General features: G+C 40.3%; 2 protein-coding genes across 2 annotated transcripts in view; both read right to left on the reverse strand.

Annotated features, from left to right (window-relative positions):
• Positions 1-291: 291 nt before the first annotated feature.
• Positions 292-7807, reverse strand: LOC110990495 (histone acetyltransferase p300-like). Its single transcript, XM_087134140.1, has 4 exons — positions 7769-7807; positions 5156-5303; positions 4832-4951; positions 292-2849 (listed from the first exon to the last, which is right to left on the reverse strand). The coding sequence occupies exons 2-4, from the start codon at positions 5287-5289 to the stop codon at positions 2759-2761; spliced, it is 345 nt and encodes a 114-aa protein (XP_086990266.1). The 5' UTR covers positions 5290-5303; positions 7769-7807; the 3' UTR covers positions 292-2758.
• Positions 7808-15440: 7633 nt separating this feature from the next.
• Positions 15441-21095, reverse strand: part of LOC147799638 (uncharacterized) — an 11873-nt gene continuing 6218 nt past the window's right edge. The window contains exons 2-4 of the mRNA XM_087134008.1: positions 17618-17817; positions 17126-17201; positions 15441-16384 (exon numbers count right to left, since the gene is read on the reverse strand). Coding sequence (XP_086990134.1) covers positions 16008-16384; positions 17126-17201; positions 17618-17817 — 653 coding nt within the window. The 3' untranslated portion in view covers positions 15441-16007. The remainder of the gene's footprint in view (positions 16385-17125; positions 17202-17617; positions 17818-21095) is intronic.

Raw genomic sequence — 21095 nt, forward strand, 5'->3', positions numbered from 1 at the left:
ATGAAATATTTCCACAATATAATTCGATGTAAATCAGAGACTTTTTTTTTCTTATCTTATTCTTTTATTCAGGAAAAAAAATTGAGCAATACCTTTTAAAAATCTTCATATTCGTTGGGATATACTCATTAAATCATTTTTCCTTTAATAGCTTCTTAAATTTCTGGAGCAATTTTCAACGAGAGTAATCCATAAGGCATAACTTCCAGGTTTCTTACAAATATACAAGTAACTTAACAGGAACAGAAAGTCGCAAAAAAGGAGTAATAAAGTGCAGTTCAAATCATGGACTTATTATTAATGTCTCAGGCTATATATTTTATTTCATTCAATTAAAATCCCCCGACTATTACACTGATTACAGAAATTACAAAAAGTACATGGAATACTACTCAAGACTTCAAAATCATTTTGTGCACACAAATTCCCTTGGTTTGCCTCAAGTGTATTGACCTTGAGTGGCAAAGAACAGGCCATACAAGATCAAATTTGTACTCTCTAACCCATATTTCTCCAAAATGTCTAAAAGGCAAAGGGCTTGTATTCATTTTACATAAGCCTGACACATAAACAAGCCCATTTTTGATTGGTGGACCATTTTGGAATACAAGATGCATAGACCAAAGACACTTGGAAGTTTCCTGAAGGAGACTGGACCTGTTCAGTGCTAAAGCCTTAAGCTTTCTATATTATTCTTCTATCGCAAGGTGTTGCCATCTTAAGACTCAAATCTGTGACTTTCAAGACCAAGTATTGCAAATCGGATAGTGAATCTTCTGTTTATGAAAAAAATCAAACGAGTGGAAATGAAGAAACATGAATAGCCATTTACTTCTCAAATCATCCACCCCTTTCCTCTTGTCCACTTGCAGGTGGGTATAATTTTGGCCAAACATTTCAACTCTTGAAAAAGGTAAGTCATGGCCATCAACACAGCCAAATACCACAAATACTGATTTACACAAGTCATCTGAAAGAGTATTTGTAACACATATCTTACCACAACCTCATACTTTCCAACAATATGGGACGTGCCCATGGAGTGGTACATACTACAACAGGGCCATATATGCACTGCTACCAAGTTCAAATTTAACACACAGTGTACCTTCACAGACTTCTCAGACTTTGTGTGTGCTTTATAAACAAAACAGAGCATTGACATGTTTGAATGTCAGTTGAGTTGATCGAGTCAAGGTTTGCTTGAAGTTTGAAACCATTAGCTTGTAGGCCTACCTGTGTATATAGATGGCCAGATCATGGTTACATCCAAAGTGGATTTAGAAAAATAAAAATAAGAGCATATCTTGCTTAAATACAGACATTCAAGGAAAAGGGACCTTCAAGTTTAAGAGTTGCTGTTGAACCTCCCCCTTCCCATTTCATTTGATTTCTCTTTGGCAAGCAGCGACCCTATCAACATACATGTAAATATCCATTAGTCTGTTTTCCAAATTAGTAGTCTCATTTATTTTGGCAAAAGCTTTGTTCAAGTCATGAAGGAGACAATAGGCAAGGACAGTTGTGTGCAGAAAAAAAAGAGATTTTTTCCAGACGCACCTGAAGTGAAGCTCCTATCAGAAATACAATTTTAAGCTTGAGTTAGTTACATTTACTGGCTATGAGTACAGTTGACGTCTTCATTCCACATACTGAGATATGGAATGTGTTTAAAAACATAAAATTCACATTTGCATTACACTTTTATTTGTTGTTTGCATCGTACAATTTTTGTTTTACATCTGCATTTTGTACACATTCTGCGTCAATTCATCTGCAGTAATAAAAATTGCACGATGATCTATGGGTGACATCACTGTTCAAATATGAAGTAAAATAAAAGCCTTCAGAAAACTACAAATAAAGAAAAGGTCTTGACTATTCAGTGATAACTTAAAAAGTTACAGATGTTTGGAATTGAAATAAAACTGTAAGTAGAAATCACACACCAAATTTATTTTAACCTGTGTACAGACTTCCTTGAATGAATCACAAAGGATCAGTCTGTATTCTGACTACATTTAGAAAGGGAAGGTACTTATGACTTTGGGTCACTGCAATTTGTATTAATACTGTAAACTTCCTATCCCTTCACATCACTCCTGCAATGGGCAAGGTTACACATGCTGATTGCACTGCTGGAGTGCAGGACAGCACCTCGGATAATCCCCAGCAAAACAAAAGCAATAAGCAACCAACGTAAAAAACCATACCATAAACAATACCATTTCCCCTGTGTAATTCCAATAATAACAATTCCAGCTTTATTCATTGATGGTAGCAATACAATATCCAGGATGTTTTTCAAAGGGCTGCCAGTAACCACTTGAGAAATGTGACGATCTACAACTTCAAATTACAACTGCAAATATATGAGGATAGTGTTCAGTTTTAGAAGTGGAAGGAAAAACTCCACATGACCATTGTAGAGAGAAACCCACAAAGTTAAGTAAAGACTGAAAAATCCCCATGATAACCTGGGCTGGATTCACAGAAGTGGAAGGTGACAAAAGTGTCACTATGCCAACCTGACGCCCCATTCTACCAGTCCACTTTTCATTGCTGAGCCAAGCAACACTGACACCGAAATAACCCTTCAAGACCATATACTTGTAGTTATGTACAGCATAAATCTGATATACTTTGGTTGAAAGAGCTACATTTTCCCAGTGGACATACTGGTCTGGGCAGTTAGTGGGGAGGCTGAGGCTGGGGCAGCAGCGCTTCTGCATTAATGGGGATGCCTCCAGCGGCAGCATCAGTACCTCCTGCATCCTCTTCTGTGGCTTCTCCTGCAGCTCTTTCTGGATCTTGTAGATGTTCTCAGCCAAGAGGTGATAGTACTCCTCCTGTGACAAGACCAGGCAGTAAAAAACAAATGAGTGAATTAAAAAGTGAGCAAGGGTGAATGCTTTTCCAGGTGAATTTTCTTCAATGGACACTGGTCTTCCTAAGGGGCCACTCTAAATTTTCAGTGTTTTTAAATTTTGATTTTTTTTAATACTGGGTGGGTCAAGGAAATAAATGAAAAAACGAAATTTGCTTTTTTATAATCCAGAAAAAATTATTTTCCTGACTTGCCTGAAATACGTGTAGCGTACACGCCACACATATATAGCTCAGCCACACCAGCATTCCAAAAATGCAATCTTTTTCACCTTCGTTTCCATATACAGAAAGGTTGACCTTTCCATTACATTATTATGCAAGTGTAAAACATCAAGGAAGGAGGTGGTTTTTAATGTTAGACTTGGAAGCCGGGCACTTGCAGCGGTGATCAACCACAAATGTAGCAGGTACCAGACGTATTATAAAAACCTACTGGTATACACAGTGAATGTTGAACACCAGTTGCTAATAACAGTGAAATGTTCATCACCTTGAATCTAAGACTAACCAGACAGCAGCAAACTGCATCCAAATCTGTTGGCTAGAGCTAGGTCTACGTCTCCGTTTCAATAGAAATACATATGCATGTGCGTGGAGACGCAGTAATTGACTGTAGGCGTAGCGGTACCTCGGGAGATCCATTTTTGAGCGGATTGGACATGGCATGCTGTTGCGTGCGCGATCGATCAAGATCATTTATTGCAATTCCAGCCATCATCTTGTCACACTGTGTTGCATTGTAGATTTTTACTTGAATATGAATTTATGTCAAATGCATGTATAATGTACACGTACTGGATGAAAATTCAAGTTTTTTAAACAAAATTGGGGGTGGGTGGGTGGATCAAAAAAATATGAAAAAAAAATCGAAATTTAAAAAACATTGAAAATTTTGAGTGGCCCCTAGTCTGTACACAAATCATCAGTGGAAAGACTTTGATGAGAGACTTGGTAAACACCTGCACTTTTCTAAGTGTAGGAAGTGTCCTTGTACATTATACAGAGTTAGTTGTTAGGCTAAGTTAAACTTTCCATTAAGTCAAATATTAGGTTCTATACCAATTTCCAACAAACAGCAGCAATCAACTACTTCTGTTTGTTAATCGGAGTGGTTTTTCCCTCCGAGTTTCAGCAGAGGGATTTGTCTCCTAGTTAAAGACGTTTGGTCCTAATTGGTGATTTATTCCCTTGATAACAGCAAGATCAGAAATCATGAGAAAAGGAACACTGCAAGTCAGAGTAATTTGGCCTTGTTGATGGACATATGCACAGCTACTTTACAGTGTACATGTATACCTGTATTAATTTACAAAAACAGACTAGCAATGAAGTCAGAGCGTGTTTATGCTCCTTGAGGAACTATGAGTGATCAGAAGAGGGTTCTTTCTTCTGAGGCCACAAGCCATATATGTAAAATAGACCAAGAAACTTTGAAACTGTTTTAATTCAACCATACAACTCAGCAATTCAACAAGCAATTCAATAACTACAGTAACACTTCTATTTTCCATTGAGTGTTTTAGAATTGAACTTCAATGTTCTGCTCATCGGGCTCCAGTACAAACTCTGAAGTGCTGGCGCCTGGCCAGGCATTAGTCTCTGGAATTCACATGTGCACAATGTCTTGGTGTATGATTCACGCTGATGCAAAATTCATGTACTGACCTACACGTCTGACTATATTTCAACCCAGTGGGATAAAGAGCCAGCAAGAGGTGTGTTACAATGGAGATACATGTTTTATGCAATTTTGTAACTAAATGATTTCATTACTTCCCCTTTTATTTTACTGATTTCTACCTCTGAATGCTTGATTTTGAAAACAAATATTCAAGTATTTGATGACTGATCAGACATTGAATATCCAGCACAGCTCCGGTTGTTTGATTATCCAGAAAAAGGTATGAATTCCTAAGACAACAAAAGACTGTACATCACTTACCCTACTGCTGGCTTGCTCATACATGTCCTTTTCCATTCTTTGGGCGTATAGGCTACTACTTTTCCCATTCCCTTGTCCTTCATGGCTTTGGGGTCAGGTGATGGAAATACTGCTTGAACTCTGGAAGGGAGAGAAATCATTATTCTTGAATACCCACATCCTATAATTTTCAGCAATCGTTTGCATAAAATGCTTAATTAATGTGTGCTTTGGCAATTTTCTATTCCAAAAAGTTAAAGAAAACATACTGAAATCAAATAGGTGCACTTTTTCCATGTTAAATGCAGTGCCAATTAAGGTGGCAAAATCAAGGTTTTTACTTACAGTTTAAAGACAATGTGATAGCGCAAATCCTGGGTGACAAACTGCTGCCAGGGCTGTGTGTTGCCTGGGATGGGCATGGTAATACCCATGCCAGCGTTGCTGGTCAGGGGAACAACAAATTCGAAAGCTGGCATATCATCAGATGTATCTACAAGATCAATGCATGTGTTGAAAGAAAGTATTAAGAAGGCAGGGTATGACCAAAGATTGTATAGCACCACACAGCGGCGCAAGATGGAGAACTTCACCGTGAATACGCGTAAAACGTTATCATGTGGGCGGCATTTGGGTGTAAATACAATTTGCTTATGCAACAGGCACAGGCAACGTGACAGGCACGTACACCTGGTATGCCTGCATCCATGCATTAACATTCACACTCAAATGGCACCTATGGTGATAGCATCTCTTGGCCAAGTTCGAATTCTCCATCTTGCGAGCTACAAATCTTTGGGCATGACCATAAAAAGCATTTGGTGCACTGCTGCAAGTTGATGAGAAAACAGCTTGTTAAATAGTATGCACACAAAACTTCAAAACCATCAGTGCTGGACGAAAAACCTATTTAGCATTTAATGTATTAATATTATGTACGTATTATGTCTTAATGTATTAAGAGATAATTAAGGTCGAGAATTTTTTTCTTTTTATTGAAAGAAAAACTGACATTAGTCAGGGGCTTGAAAATGACGGTTTTTGAGGTACAGCAAATGGAAAGGCAAGCAGTATGTGTGGATCCGTTTTTCTAGCTGGTGCTTTTTTCAACAGTATCATGTATCACACAAGGGAATTAACTCCTTTCATGTAGTATTTTGTAACATTCAACAGACTCTCTCTGTCTTCATGATCACTGTTTGACTTCTACATAACTATAAATACACCAAGTCACTCCTCTATTAACCCTTCCTATTGAGCTTTTTTTGTAATCATTCCACTCAAATGCAAGGCGATTCAACTGAGACACGCTGAAAAAGGTGCCTTTGGAAGACTGCATTTCAAAAATGCATTGAAATATACATAGCTGTATACATGTACTTGACATTTGTCCTTCATCGACACAAATTTATAACACCATACACCAGGGCTGAGATTGGAGGATAATGAACATCCACAAAATAAACATGAAAAGTTTTAAAGCCCCAACATGGCATAGGTGTATGGTAATATAAAGATTTTAGAGATTCACAAAGCCGTGCTATAAAAATCCTGAAAACAGGATATTTCTGATGAACAAAATTGTGAAATCAGGATAATTCTGACCAAAACAAATCCTCAAATCAGGATAATTCTGATAAAAAAATCGTGAAAACAGGATAATTCTGATGGAAAATCCTGACATCGGGATAATTCTGATGAAAAATCCTGAAATCTGGATAATTCCGATGAAAAAATCCTAAAATCATAACAAATCCCAAGAAATCTCACCCCTGGTATGCTAAGCGTTTACAGACTCAATGTAACCGTCCTCTGTTTTTCACTAAAGTCCTTGGAGGACTTTAGTGAACCTCCTGGTCTTGGTACCCCTGGTATACGGGTCTTATTCTGGGTAATTCCCCATGGTCTTGGTCTCGATAGGCCCCTTGTTTGGGTCTGCCTGGTACCGTGTATCTCCTAGCCTCCGCGGTCTGGGTACCCCATAGTCTTGGTCCCTCCTGGTCTCAGTCTTGGTACCCCCTCGTTTTGGTCTGGGTACCCCCTATAGTCTTGGTCTGGGTATCCCCTGGTCTTAGTCTTGATATCCCCTGACCTCGGTCTTGGTCTGGATACCCCCCGTTCTCGGTCTAGATATGGTCTTAATATCTTGATATGATCTCAGTTACAGTTTGGTCTTGACCATCTGGTCTAAACTACTTCACTGCTTCATAATGTGGCGGGCATCCCCGGGCCTACCCTGAGTTGATGGGATCAAACCAAGCACTATTAGTGGCAGAGTCGATCTTCCCAACCAAAGGCTTTTCCCCACACGAGAGACCACACAGAGCGACCTCAAGGCAAAGGGTGCGGGACCGTTTTGGAGGAAATATACCGCCGATTGTGACCGAGTGTTAATTAGTCTCTGTTGAATTACACAATCAACCTGTAAAGAAAGTAATCCTTGACGAAAGAACTGTCAGTACAGGACGTTCAATTTATTCAACAATAATCAACACAAATCAACAAATGAAATGTACAGTGAAGTGATTGGGAGATTGGTTTGGTTGCCTGTGTATTTTCGTAATTGGATTGAGCACTAATTTAGCGTAGGGCCCCAGCAGCAATACGCCAATGCATCAACTATGCACCATGCGCATCAGCCATTCACTGTGCATCAACCACACACAGCGCAGCTACAAAGTCACACTGCGTCAGCAATGCACCACTGCATATAAGCAACGCACCTCTGTGTAAACAATGCACACCGCTGTGTAAACCATGCACACTACATGCACTGCATCAACAATGCACACCGCGTCAGCAACGTACAACTTGTACAACTTCGTACGAGCTTCACCTAACGTGTATGCGAGCCAGCGTCAGCAACGTACAGCTCTCACAGCTTTGTACTTGCAACGCACCAGCACCACGCAACGCTTCGCACAGCGCTGACAATGCCTTAGCTCCGTGCCAACTCACCAACTTCACTCTGCGAAGTCCAAGACGCAACCAACAATAACGCGATCGCAGCGCTCACTGCGGTAGCACGACCATGTGCGCACAGCGCGCTACGCTATGCCTAGCCAGCACACGTTACCAAGTCACTAGCCAATCAGGTACGTGCACTGCAACTCATTAATAAAATTAGACTAGCTTTAGTCCTATACACTTTCCGTCACAATAATAACAAGTCATACATGTACTTCAGTGCTGCATATCGGTAGTTAAGTCCATCACAAGTCATTCAGTCTTTTGCCAAGTCACAAGCCACCTTATGAACTGTGAAAAAAGCATTCCTTTGTCTTTGTGTGGAGGCAGTGTTGTTAAAAAACCAGGTGTGTGAAGGTTGAAGTGCGCCACCATGCGCCGGAGGTTGGTTATGCCAACTTGCTGCCTCCTTGTGCGTAGTCGTGTGTATCCGACCTGAAATCTGCAGTTAAATTTCCTCCTTTTTCTCCCATTATTTAAATCAGTTGTGCTGGTGTACATAGACCGGCAGGTTTTTAAAGCTTCCTCAAGTTCGTGATTGTTCAGAAATTCTCGCATAAAATGTAGATTTGCAACTTTCTAAGATGGTGGCGTTCCTTGATAATCATATGGAGTTATAGTTGAGTTCAAGAACTGATTTCCTTTACAATTTAGATTTTTGGAGCTTTAGTCATGTTAGAATTCAGAGGGGGAAACATTGGAATGCTGTTAATGCAATGAGGTGAAATATGTACAAATTTTCAAAGTCAAGGGCAGAGCAACGAAAAGACTCAATACCTCTCTAATTAAATGCGGAATGCTGCAAATAGCAATGAGGAGAAATATGTAAAAAAATTCAAAGTTAAGGGTAGAGCAACGAAAAGTTAGTCTGCACCCTCAGGGGCAGACAACTTATGAAAAGTTACAGCGCTATCACAGAGGTAAAACTCTGATATCAAAATTCAGCCGCGTGGTCGGAAGTGCATAAATTACCAGAATTGGGGCTGCAGAGCGCGCTTTCGTTTTAGCTCGAATGCAAACTGTTTCAGTTATGGTCTAGCTTTGCTTGAGTCAGTCAGTGGAGACATCCCAGGCTTTACAAGCTACAGGATATACGTACATTTCCAGCAGTTACTAGTTGCTTCACTTGTTGAGCAAAAAGTCCGTTTGCAATCTACGGATTATAATAATGGGCAAGCAAGGCAGACCAAGAAAAATTGACGGTCCATCCAGTCACCAAGCGGGTTAGACGATCACCGGGCCAACAGTCAAAAATATCGCCGAGGATCTCGCAGCATGACTTGGGGGAGAGGGTGAACAGACGTACACTCGTTACCAGCACGAAATTGGTGGGAACGAGTAAGAGTGCAGTGGGCCCACCCTCGGCTACAGTGCCATCGAGCCAGTCAGTCCATGTCGGAGAAGGTGAGGACAGGGATCGTGAATGCTGGTGCAGTAGGCCCTCCTTCAATGGACCCCAGTACCTTCCGGCCAGTCAGCCGACAATGGACGAAGTGTCGGGACAGGGTTCTTAAATGCCGGAGCCGTCGCCTCAGCGTCAAGGAGACCACTACTATCACTAAGCGGCAGGGACAGTGCCGGAGCAGTGATAATGAATGCACCACCCTTCGCCACCCAGTGGGCACAACACCATTGTATCAATGTGATACAACGTCATGTACCAACGCTGGATCTACGTTGAAAAGACGTCGGATTTGAAAGCTGGAATTCCTCTGGAATACAGACGTTGATCCAACGTGGAACGTTGGATCAACGTCAGTATTCCAGAGGAATGAATCGCGGTTGCAATCCATCCATCCTAATTTTCTAATCCTCTGTTGTAGATTGTCTGTAAAATTCAGAAGAAAACTATAGATCATATGCATGGTCTTTGCCTGTCTATAATTAAAAGTAAAAGCAGTAATGAATCTGTCATGATAAATAAGTTGGGCAAATGGAACAATTCGAAAGTTTGGAAACAAGACTAATCTTGACCAGAATCAAAGTTTACATTGTAAACTAAACAAACTTAAAAACTACATGATTGAATTAAACTGTACTGAAACTACTCACAATACATGAAAGAAAACAATTATTATAGAAATGAAGACTCACCAATGACTTGAGCTGACAAAGCCCCAGTCAGTCAGTCAGTCAGTCAGTCAGTCAGTTACTCAGTCAGTCAGTCACTCAGTCAGTCAGTGGAACTAAAGAAAAGGAAACGTTTCCCCCTAAAATATCTGAAAAAGGAAGTGCAAGTTTTTATCCAACATCGTCTCTTTTTCGTGGAATTCTGGCTTCGTCTCGGCTATACCGGTCCTGTTAGCACACGGAGAATGCTGCATATAATCGAGCATGAATGATCTAAGAATTATCTAAATCTTGCAATCTTGGTGTCATCTGAAAGGGCACATGTTTCTATATCTCTTCCTATAAGTTTCATGTAAATATTTGCAGTAGTTAAGGAAATATCTGCAAAAGGAAGTGCGAGTTCTTGTGTGACTGCTTTATATTTTAACGCAGATGACACCAAAATTGCAGGATTTGGATAATTCTAAGATCTTTCATGCTTGACTATATGAAGCATTCTCTTTACGAGTACAGTACCTGGTATACCGCAAAGGCAGAATTACGGAAAAATATAAAGCAATAACACAATAACTAGCACTTCCTTTCCAGATATTTCCCTTTTCTATCGAAAATATGGATATAAAAACTGATATGAATAGACAGAGGAAAGTGTGCCCTTTCAGGTGTCACCAAGATTGCAAGATTTAGATAATTTTAGACCATTTATGCTGGAATAATCATTCTCTGTGCGAGTGCAGAAGACGGTATACTGCAAAGTCAGACTTACGCAAAAATATTGAGCAGTCAGACAACAACTCGCACACCCTTTTGCAGATACTTTCCTAACTACGGCAAATATGGATATGAAACTTATAGGAATGGAAATAGGAACATGTGCCCTTTCAGGTGACACCACGATTCGAAGCTTCAGATAATTCTTAGACCTTTTATGCTCGAATATATGAAGCCTTCTTTGAGCGGGATAAGGAACGGTATAGCGCAAACGAGGCCAGAATTCCGCAAAAATAGGAGGCAGTTGGAAAGGTACTCGCACTTCCTTTGGCAGCTATTTCCCTTACTACTGCAAATATGGATATGAAACTGGTATGAATAGAGGAACAAGTGCCCTTTCAGATGACTTCAAGATTACAAGATTCAGATTATTTTTACTCCTTTTATGCTCAAATATAGGACGCATTCTCTGTGCAGGTTAAGGACCAGTATAGCGCAGACGAAGCCACATTGACTAAAAAATACGACACAGTTTGACAAATACTGGCATTTCCTTTTACAGATATTTTCCTAACTACTTCAAATATGGATATGAAACTTATACGAATTGATAGAGGAACATGTAGCCTTGCAGATGAAACCAAGATTGCAAGATTTAGATATTCTTAGGGTTAGGGTTGGCGTTAGTACGGGTGCCCCCATTTGGTGACCCTGAATAACTTTTTACTCCCGTGACCTTTGACCTTGAGCCTTTTAAGAAAGGTAGTACAACTCTTCATCTACCTTGAATTTAGGTTTACTGGTCACAGGTCAAAGGGGCAGGGGGTATGGCCTTTTCCCCAATGGCACTACTTTTTTGGTGACCACTTGAAAAATCACTAAAAATGACTCGGCATCCAGGTTCAGATATATTTTGCATCAAGGTCAAGAGCTATCTTTTGGGACAACAAAATTCCTGTTTTCCTTTTTTTTTTAAACTGACCGGAAATGACATCATAACTTTGGTATGGTAGAAGATACAAGGTTGAGGTCTGAAAGAAAGTTGTTTGCCTCGAAGTTGCCTTTCGAATTTTGCCGGTTCCAACCCTGTGAGATGTTCCCTTGAGGCTGGGTATAGAGCAGCGCCATAGTTTATGTGTATTAATGCCTGGGGCCTTAACGCCATTTTTTCAAAGTATAAAGTTTGTACACAACCAAAGGAAAGACTTAAATCGGCTATAACTGTTGAACCGACGCCCCAATTGGAACCAGATTTATACAAATGGAGTGGTGTCTGCTTGTGATCATGTACATAGAAGTATGACGGGTCGGATTTATTTGTTTAGCTGTTATAAAGGGTTTCTTTGTGCTCAGTTTTCGGACATGTACAGAACATACGGGCGTGTAGAAAAGGCATGGGGATTTGCCTCAAAAGACAAAGAACCATACGGGAAAATAACAAAATGACCAAGAGGCTGTAGTACATGTAAAAATAATGTTCTGTATTACCTTCTACGGTAAGCTCTACTTCATAATTTGGGGTTAAAGGGGTTGAGGTAATCCCGACTGTGTGCTCCACTTTTCTTACCAACGGAAAAGACCTGTCAATCATATTCTGCCTTGTCTGGATGATAAGATCCAAAGACATACAAAACCTCAACGAGGGCAAATCAGAAGTGGTAATAATTATCATCCTGTGCGAAGGGCTAAATTTGACCCACATTTCGTCCAATACGTCGCCCAAGGGCCTAGCTCTATAAGGTTCCACATGTACAAACAGGCCCCGGGAAGGGTTAGGGGTTAAGGGTTTTGGGTTAGGGGTTGGGGTTACGGGTTAGGGGTTAGGGTTGGTGTTAGGGGTTAGGGTTAGGGGTTAGGGCTAGAAGTTAGGGGTTAGGGGTTACGGTTAAGGGTTTTGGGTTAGGGGTTAGGGGTTAGGGGTTAGGGTTGGTGTTAGGGGTTAGGGTTAGGGGTTAGGGCTAGAAGTTAGGGGTTAGGGGTTGGGGTTAGGGTTAGGGTTAGGGGTTAAGGTTAGGAGTTAGGGTTTTGGGCTTGGGGTTAGGGTTAGCGGTTAGGGGTTAGGGTATAATAGTGTTAGGGGTTAGGGTTTTGGACTTGGGGTTAGGATTAGGGGTAAGGGTTAGGATAAGGGGTTGGGGTAAGGCTTAGGGGTTAGGGATTAGGGTTAGGTTTAGGGAATATGGTTAGGAGTTAGGGTTTTGGGCTTGGAGTTAGGGGTTAGTGTTAGGGGTTAGGGTTTGGACTTGGGGTTGCAATTAGGGGTTATTGGTTGGGGGTTAGGGTTAGTGTGAGGGGTTAGGGTAAGGGGTTATGGTTAGGGTTAAGGGGTTATTGGTTAGGGGTAGGGGTTACGGGTTGGGGTTAGGGTTAGGTGTTAGGGTTTGGGGTTAGGGTTAGGGTTTTGGGTTAGGGTTTAGGGTAAGGGGTTTGGGTTTTGGACTTGGGGCAGGGTTAGGGGTAGGGGTTATTGGTTAGGGTTAAGGGTTAGGGTTATTGGTTAGGGTTAGGGGTTGGGGTTAGGGTTAGGGGTAAGGGTTAGGAGTTATTGGTTAGGGGTTAGGGTTAGGGTTTTTCGCTCAGGGTTAGGGTTTTGGGTTTAGGGTTTGGGTTAGGGCTAGGGTTAGTCAGTGGAACTATACAAAAGGCAACTTTTCCCCAAAACTCACTCCTTGCAAGCATTGATGTTGTCTTCTTGCACACCAACATTCACCAGGCGCAAGCCATTGAATCGGTATGCAAAGCCTACAACACAACAAACTTCGGCTACGCCATAACCAACCCCCCATCCAACTACATCTGCATTCTCCTAGAACTTGTTCTAGGCTGCAACTATTTTCAGTTTGGAGGTAAATTCTTCAGAAAGAAAATCGGACGTGCAATGGGATCAGTAGCAAGCCCGGAAATTTGCGACATAGTTTTATACAAATTTGAGCCAGAAAATAGGAGGCAGTTGGAAAAGAACTCGCACTTCCTTCGGCAGATATTTCCCTAACTACTGCAAATATGGATATAAAACGTATATTAATAGATAGGGGAACATGTGGCCTTTCAGGTGATACCTAGAGTTACATAATTTTCAGACCGTTAAAGGACCAAAAAGTCTCCGATTTCTTGACAGGGGCTGGCTCCAAAAATGGAGCTGCGACCCAGTTTTTATTCATTTTTTGTTTATTTATTTTTATTTTTTCCCATTGGAAAATTTCACCACCAACACTGAAATAGACTGGCCCCCTCACTATTTACAGTTTAAAAGCGTTTATTTACATCCATAAAGGCCAAAAGAGTCTCCGGTTTCTGCGGAGCGTGCGCGTCGCCGTAGACCTGCGCGTCTATCTGCAATGCAAAAAAGTTTTTATTCGGTATATAAGATGTCTGAAAGCTGCCAAACCTGCTTGGCTGACTGGAATCGTGCTTTTGCGTAATTTTAATGCATTTAAGATAAGGTGCGGTTGAGCAAAGGAGTCCCTCTAGCCCCATACATTCAGTTGGGCACTCTTTTTCGGACGACGTCATTTATGTATGTTACATTTACATGTGGGAACCAGACAAACAAGGTGGTCTTATGTCCTATGTGCACCCACAAGCTAAAAATGCTTCTCAACAGTAAATAGTGAGTGGCCATTCTATTTCAGCGTTAGTAGCGGTGGTACGTAACTATGTACGTGTGCATATATATAAACAAGCGTACTTCATTTCTAGAAAAAAAGTTGGTCCCCCCACCCAAAAAACGGTCGAGTCGCAGCACCACTTTTGAAGCCAGTCCCTAACCAGAAACCAGAGACTTCCATTTCCATTGCTGCAATATTGCCTTGTACGATCTGTTCACCTTATATTGTAACCGAGTATTAAACTACGTGTACGTGTATTTAGAAATTTAAATCAGGACTGACGTCCATTCGGCCAAAAGGCTTAATTGTTTTCATACTTTCAACAGGGTTTCCAATAGTCACACCCTCGGTTGTGCAACTTTATCTCTGACGTCTACCTCTGGAAAGCATATAGGGGCAATCACTGTGGATGTTTGTCCATGAGAAAGAATTGTGTAATACCTGTAAGTGCATAAACCACTGCAAAAGAGCCACTGTCCCGGCATACCAAACCTTGTTTGTACTATGGTAAATTTGGATGTTTATATCCAACTTGGAAAATGCAGGGTAATGCGGATGATAACGTTTGCTGTGAATTTTGCTTCTACTCCACGTTACAAATAATCCTCCTGCAATGTTGGATATTAATTTAATAGCTGGGTAGATCATGTTGAGCATTTTATCGTCAATAGTTGAGTTTGCCTGATTTTTGGAACGTTGCAATCGGATCGCATTGGTCTTGCACTTTGACACTTTGAAAGGGCATTTCACAATCTTCGTTTTTGACACAAAAGAAATTAAGATTGAATGAGAAGAATTTTTGGACTTGAGGTATTCAAAAGCACTCAAAAAAAGAGAACAATTTATAAAAAAAAAAACACAAATATGCTGTTGTCGTGTGAGAATCTGCTTGATATACCGTACTACTATAGGGTGGGAAAACTTTTCCTCTGAGCTCCGAGTCACGGATATTGTTTCTTTCCTTTTACTACGCAAGACGGCGGAACCGGCTTTTCTCCATTCTTTTATGCCATTCACCATGCGTAAAGGTGGGTTTCGGTATAGGTACTTTTTTTGGGTAGCCTACGATGCGTTCATGTGTTTCACTTTCACGGACACAAAAATCGACTCCACTGCAACACACGTGGACGTTGTGTTGGCGCAAGTGTTGGGCGCATATGGAAAGGCGGCTTAATGCTGTTGAATCTGTTACTTGAGGCAGCTGCAAATTTTTTCGTATTGACGGCAAGTTTCACACACGGAGTAAAAGCCTGGATCACAAGCAGCGGAGCTTTTATTTTTGTTATTTGTGTTAGCGTGAAAAATGAAGCTCTTGAAGAGCAAAGGTAGCGAGGCATCGTTCGTGCAGTTGGGTAAATATTAGGAAAATTAAGTTCACGTGGTGCAAAATGTAATTAGTAATACTGTTGAGTTCAGTTATTTTAAAAGAGGTAGAAATTGATAATGCGCGCACGGAAAACGCAAGCTGAAGTTGGGCTGAGGTTTGTACGAAAACATTCAAGTGCCAACGCGCGCTACGAAGCACGTTTGGCACTTGAATAGAGCTTCATTATTACTTCGTTTTGCTAATTTTGGTTAGTAGTTCATATTGCAATTAAAAATTTAAATGAAATATACAGATGCTTACAAACTGTTCACACTTCGAAACCTCGATTCATTTTTATGGGGGTAGGGGGTAATCTGGGAAAATACCATGTTACAGCCCGAACATTCTAACTTTAACTGTCCGTGTAGTTTGGAGAATTTTTTAAGAAAGCAGTGTAGTTAGACCAGGCGTAATTATGAGGTTGTTGTAGAAGAAAAATGAGCTAAAGGGAAGGTTGCATCATATGGTGCACTTCTTAAGGGAGCTGTAACATACCTGCATTTCCTGGAACCATATGGAAACCGTCGACATTAAGCTTGTTCTGTTTATTCTCCTCTGACTCTATTTTAAACTCCTTATAACGAACCGTGGCATTTTGTCTATCGAACGCCCTCAGAGTAACGATTAGCTCGCATCTGCCAGTACGAGTCAGATCATGCAGCTTCTCGTTGCCCAGCCAGAACTCCCCAGTCAGATCGCCGAAACCCTCGGCGTACTCCTGCCAAGAGCGGTCGAAGCTAACGGAGCCGTTGATGCGTCGTTGAAACACCTGCGAGAAGAGGAGTTGCACGACAGTGCTGAAGAGTTGTGACAAAGTCATGAATACTTTTTTGGTGCGTTGAGATGCGAATGCTGATCATCAAATTGTCACAGAAGGTTCAGTTTGATAGGCTGCAAAGGGCTTAAAAGTTTACCCTCGTTGTTTATCGAATTCGTTGTCAGAAACCGATCGATACTCTTAAGCATTTCTCCTACAGGGAGACAAATGGAAATTTCAGGAATGAATGGATTACAGCCTTGCAAAACTTTTCCCTTTACTTTTGCCTTCTGCCACTAAGTTTTGCAATTAAATGAATGGGGTCTGTTCTTTCGGAAATTCTGACTCAGTGAGGGAAGACGCGTATTTGTGTTCTTGCCCTTCGTAAACAAAGAGTAAAACAGCCAGCAAGCTTCAAAATATAGAATTTTGAAATATTGTTCACCGTTAACAAGGTTGCAGGTGCTCCTCCTGCGTTTTGGGAAACACACTGCAGTATTTCATCATTTATTCAAAAACGCTTGGATGAAAACCGTTCATCTGACTCAAAGTGAAGTTTATTGGATGGTGTCGAGGTGAAACCAAATAATCATGGCTAGATGCATCCACATTTGAATTAGGTGGAGGGGTGGCATGTCTTGACTCAGAATCAACCGATTCCCTCCGACAGTGATCACGCTTTTTTTTACTTTATTGTCATTTTGACACTAATTACACAGATATATATTTTTTTGGGGGGGGGAGATTTTAAAAATCTCTGTCACAGAAGACAACTGAATTTACCCGCAGCAACGAAAAAAACCAAACAAATAAAACAAAGCGTTGTTAAGGCATACTTTGAAGCTCGTTCCCTTCTAAAACTTGTTTATAGTAAATCTTTCTTTGATGGAAATTTGGCCCCTTGATTATTTTCTGCCCGAAAAATGACAGAATATTATGTAACTATTTCAGTAAGGGAAAAATGCAAAATGTTATGAAATGTTCCCAAAATATTTCTTGAGCAAGTGAATCACCCTTTCTGATGCGAGGAAACTGGCTCTTATATAAAGATTGCAAGAGTTTGCCTCAGACGACGGAGATAATGAAGGGTTATAAAAGCAATGCGTTTCCCAAGAGCATTCCCAAAAGACTATGTGCGTGCCGGTGCTTCATCGTGCGCAACATGGGGAGGTTCATGTGAGTGCTCTCAGTAAGTTTTGTCCCCTCAACAAACTTTCAGCTCGAAGGACACGCCCCTGAATTCTCAAGTGTCCCTCTGCAGACCTCACCTCGCGGATTTGAAGTCAAAATTCTCTCCGGTTTGCTCGTAGTGCAATGGAAATGCTCACGCAGTCCGTCTGCAGAGATCTTATGCCGACATAGACCGTTCCTCGCCGTCTTGGTGGAGCGTACGTATTGTGACCACCCAGTCTGACCTCGGCGCAGGTACACGGATCGCCCGGCGGAATGACGAATTTGACCCTGCCTCTGTCACCAGGGTCTGGCTCCGTACCGAGAACACAGACTTTTGCAGAAACCAAGGTTGATGCTACGTTTAAAAAAAGGGAACAAACAGGTGTAACCCACCCAAACATACATTTTATAGAAAATTTGTGATAACTGTATTATTTTTAGTGCTTATGGAGAAGAGGAAGAAAACGTCATTGGACTTGTGCCATTAAAACCTAAAAGAAACGAGTGGGAAGGGGGTGGGGAAATCCGCCCCAGCTTGGATTCCCCTTGGTTGGGAGTCCGGTCTGTTTGTATTTTTAATTAAAGATCCATAATTTACGACAGTCCTGTGTGCTTTGCCGTTTATGCCGGGCTCTAAATTAACTTGAACTAAATTCGGACTTCAAACATCAGCAAACGGCTAGAAAATGGAGAACTTTTTCACACAGCAGCATGCATACATTAAATTTCCTAGAGCAACTTGCAGCACAATTAAAACCATAGCTTCTCTAGGGAACGATATAAGTGCAGCTATAATGTAGGTTCATGTCGCGATACATTAACAACAAACAACAGACAACAATGACAGCAACGTCAATAATGCCAACAACAAGAAGCACCTCCTTGAGCATGGATAGAACGTTACTGATTCATGGCTACGTTTAAAAAACTTCCCGATAATGTTTATCTGTTGGAATGAGCAATCTACTTCGTCAATTAGTCGGTATATAAACACGCTAAGTTTTTCTGATTGAAAAGCTAAGCTAGTGATTTTTTCAACAAGCCCCAGGACTTCAACGGGTGTACAGTATTTATAAATATACGACTTATAAGTAAAAAATGGCAAAACACTCTGTAACGAAAGAAAATAAGTAAGGAAAGCAAAAATTTCATCTGATGAAAATGAACTGAAATCCCACCACATTCAATAGTAGAAATCAGAATATTATATGCACTATTCAACATAATATGTTACTCATTCATAAAAAATGGCAACAAAGCATCCTTTCACTTTTCTTCCTTCACGACGTGTATTAAACTTGCAAAAGAAATGACATTTCCAAAAGCTCACAACTTGAAAAAGGCAGTGACTTTCAATTTTGTACACATCCTTTGTCACCCTTTTACAGTATAAAACCTTAGCCATACCAATGTGTTTGTTTGTGCCATTGCTGGGTTTTTTTCTGTCAAAACAGTAAATTGAGTGTTTCGTTATATTTTATGTGAAATGATCGGCTGTCATTTATAATTCATTAACGCCGGAAATGCACACAAAGGAAAAAAGCCATTAAATATCGTCTTTCTTTATTCCTTTCTTTTTTTTTTACATTGTCAGCAATCAATCATGATTTCATAACTAACTTAGCTGCTTCATGACATCAAAGCCATGAGCCAAAAAAGAAAAAGAAAATACGTTGTTCGCGCAACGAACCTAATGAGAAATTGCATTTCACAAAATTTACTTCAACTGGCTGAATCCATGGAGAGTCATGTGGGTATGCCCTTCTCCCTGTTTGTTTGAAATGCAAAGCCAGAGGGTAATTATTTTCATTCTTCCTATAATGAACGTGTAAATCTCAATCCTCAAAAAAAAAAACTCATGTAAGGAAAGGCCTTTAAAAATTACGTAAGGAATTCCAATTTTTGTAGGCTCCCCGTAAAAGATCCCCCGAAAATATGGTCCAAAATTTGCTCTTCAGTCGGTCACTGTTTAAATAAGAACATTTTTGTAAATTAACTGCAAGAGTTGTTTACAATGCTTCAATTTTGTAAAATGAAAGGTTTAATTTGATATTATAGGTGTGGACTTGCATGGTACGTGTCTAAAGGAGAAAACACTTCAAATGAGTTGATACCAATGTTCCCTCTGTTATCCTTGTTGGGTACAGACCATTATCATGGGGCAAATATCTTGCTTTTTTGCGATTAAAACAATATAACCAAACTGAGACTAGAAGAAGAATAGTCTGTTTCCTTTAGTCAATATGTGATGTTGTATTACTATTCTAACGTGTCCATGGGGAAGAAGATAAACACGGCTCGTCTTGGTAAAAGACTAAATAAAAAACTTTTAACACGATGATTTAAGAGAGGTCTGACGTCGTGAACGAAAAAGAAAGATCGAGTGCCCAAACGCACCACTGGGATGCAATTCGTGATAGCCAAAATTAATATTACGCTGTTCAATACATATACATGTTGTGAGATTTTTCAAATGTCATCAAGTGTAAGTTCAGGTGTCAGTGATGATTTGGTCAAAGTTATAAAGTTATCATTATCAAGTGACCTTGAAAATCGCTTCTCAGTGAATGCAACGCTGACATTTTCAATCGTGTTTGAACATGGATCAAGAAAGTTAATCAATTCTTATTATTCTTAGCAAGAATTTGTTCCTTTCCTTAAGCTTTCCTTCAGTAACCACGTCCACTTTATAAAGAAGGCACAGTTATGTAGAGATCTCTTTGGATTGATCATCTAGAAAAGCAAAGTTGTTTTCAGTCAAAGATAAATTACTTAAAAGTCGAATTAAATACGTCACAGAAGCAAACATAATAAACTTTCGACTACAATAGATGAGTACTTTAGTAATAGAAAATGTATGCCTTGTTTTTGCAATACTAAGCTTTGTTCAGGGAAATTAATAGTTTGTTGTCTATAATTATGTTCGCGTATCGGTGTTTCCCTCGCCTTTTGTCTCTGCGGCATGGTTTCGATTCCCGTTTGGCGCGTGTATATTTCGGGCAAATTGTACAAGAAAAAGCAAGATAATTAATCCATTTTGTTTTGTGCGTGTACAGTCACGAATGTTTTGCAGGAGCGCATCGTAGACGATACACCATGTCATTTCTGCCCATAACTGTGCAAAATGGAGGTGTTTTGTTAATGTGAAGGGCCCATTTTAGTATAGAAACAACTTACAGTGTCCATTATGCCGTTTTCATGCATAGCAACTGGGGAAATGTTTAATGATTAGTACTATCTGGTTTTTAGAAACTTTTAAGAAATGACAGGTACATCTTGGCAGTATTCTCTCTTGATTTAAAAAAGGGGCATACCTGACTATGTAATAATTACTTTTTGCCGTGACATTTTTGTAATTCCGCATTCCCATATTAAACTTATGGCAAACGAGGTACGGATTAACTAAAATGACAACATTAAGTTTCAGTCGGATCAAAATTAAATCTAACGTGGCTTACCGTGGGGGAAAACTGATCGGGCTTTGCACCTTTTGGGGCGACAATGGGTATACCAAATGTTTTACTGCGTTTACATCCATTGTATTCTCGGTGTTATTTTCTGTTGTTGAGATTCCAGCAACTAAGGCTTGTTCGTTTCTTATGAGTCTATGTCATCATTTTCCTGCTTGGGTTT

The sequence above is a fragment of the Acanthaster planci genome, linkage group LG03, assembly GCF_054643075.1.
Source record: "Acanthaster planci isolate LZ-2023a linkage group LG03, COTS_SCS, whole genome shotgun sequence".
NCBI classification, from domain to species: Eukaryota; Metazoa; Echinodermata; class Asteroidea; order Valvatida; family Acanthasteridae; genus Acanthaster; species Acanthaster planci.

Excerpts from the sequence above, each read along its gene's own strand:
- LOC110990495 (XM_087134140.1), bottom strand. The coding sequence starts at position 5,289 with ATGCCAGCTTTCGAATTTGTTGTTCCCCTGACCAGCAACGCTGGCATG. Across the intron at positions 4,952-5,155 it reads TATCACATTGTCTTTAAACT|AGTTCAAGCAGTATTTCCAT; the intron begins GTAAGTAAAAAC and ends TCTCCCTTCCAG. Across the intron at positions 2,850-4,831 it reads ATGAGCAAGCCAGCAGTAGG|GAGGAGTACTATCACCTCTT; the intron begins GTAAGTGATGTA and ends GTCTTGTCACAG.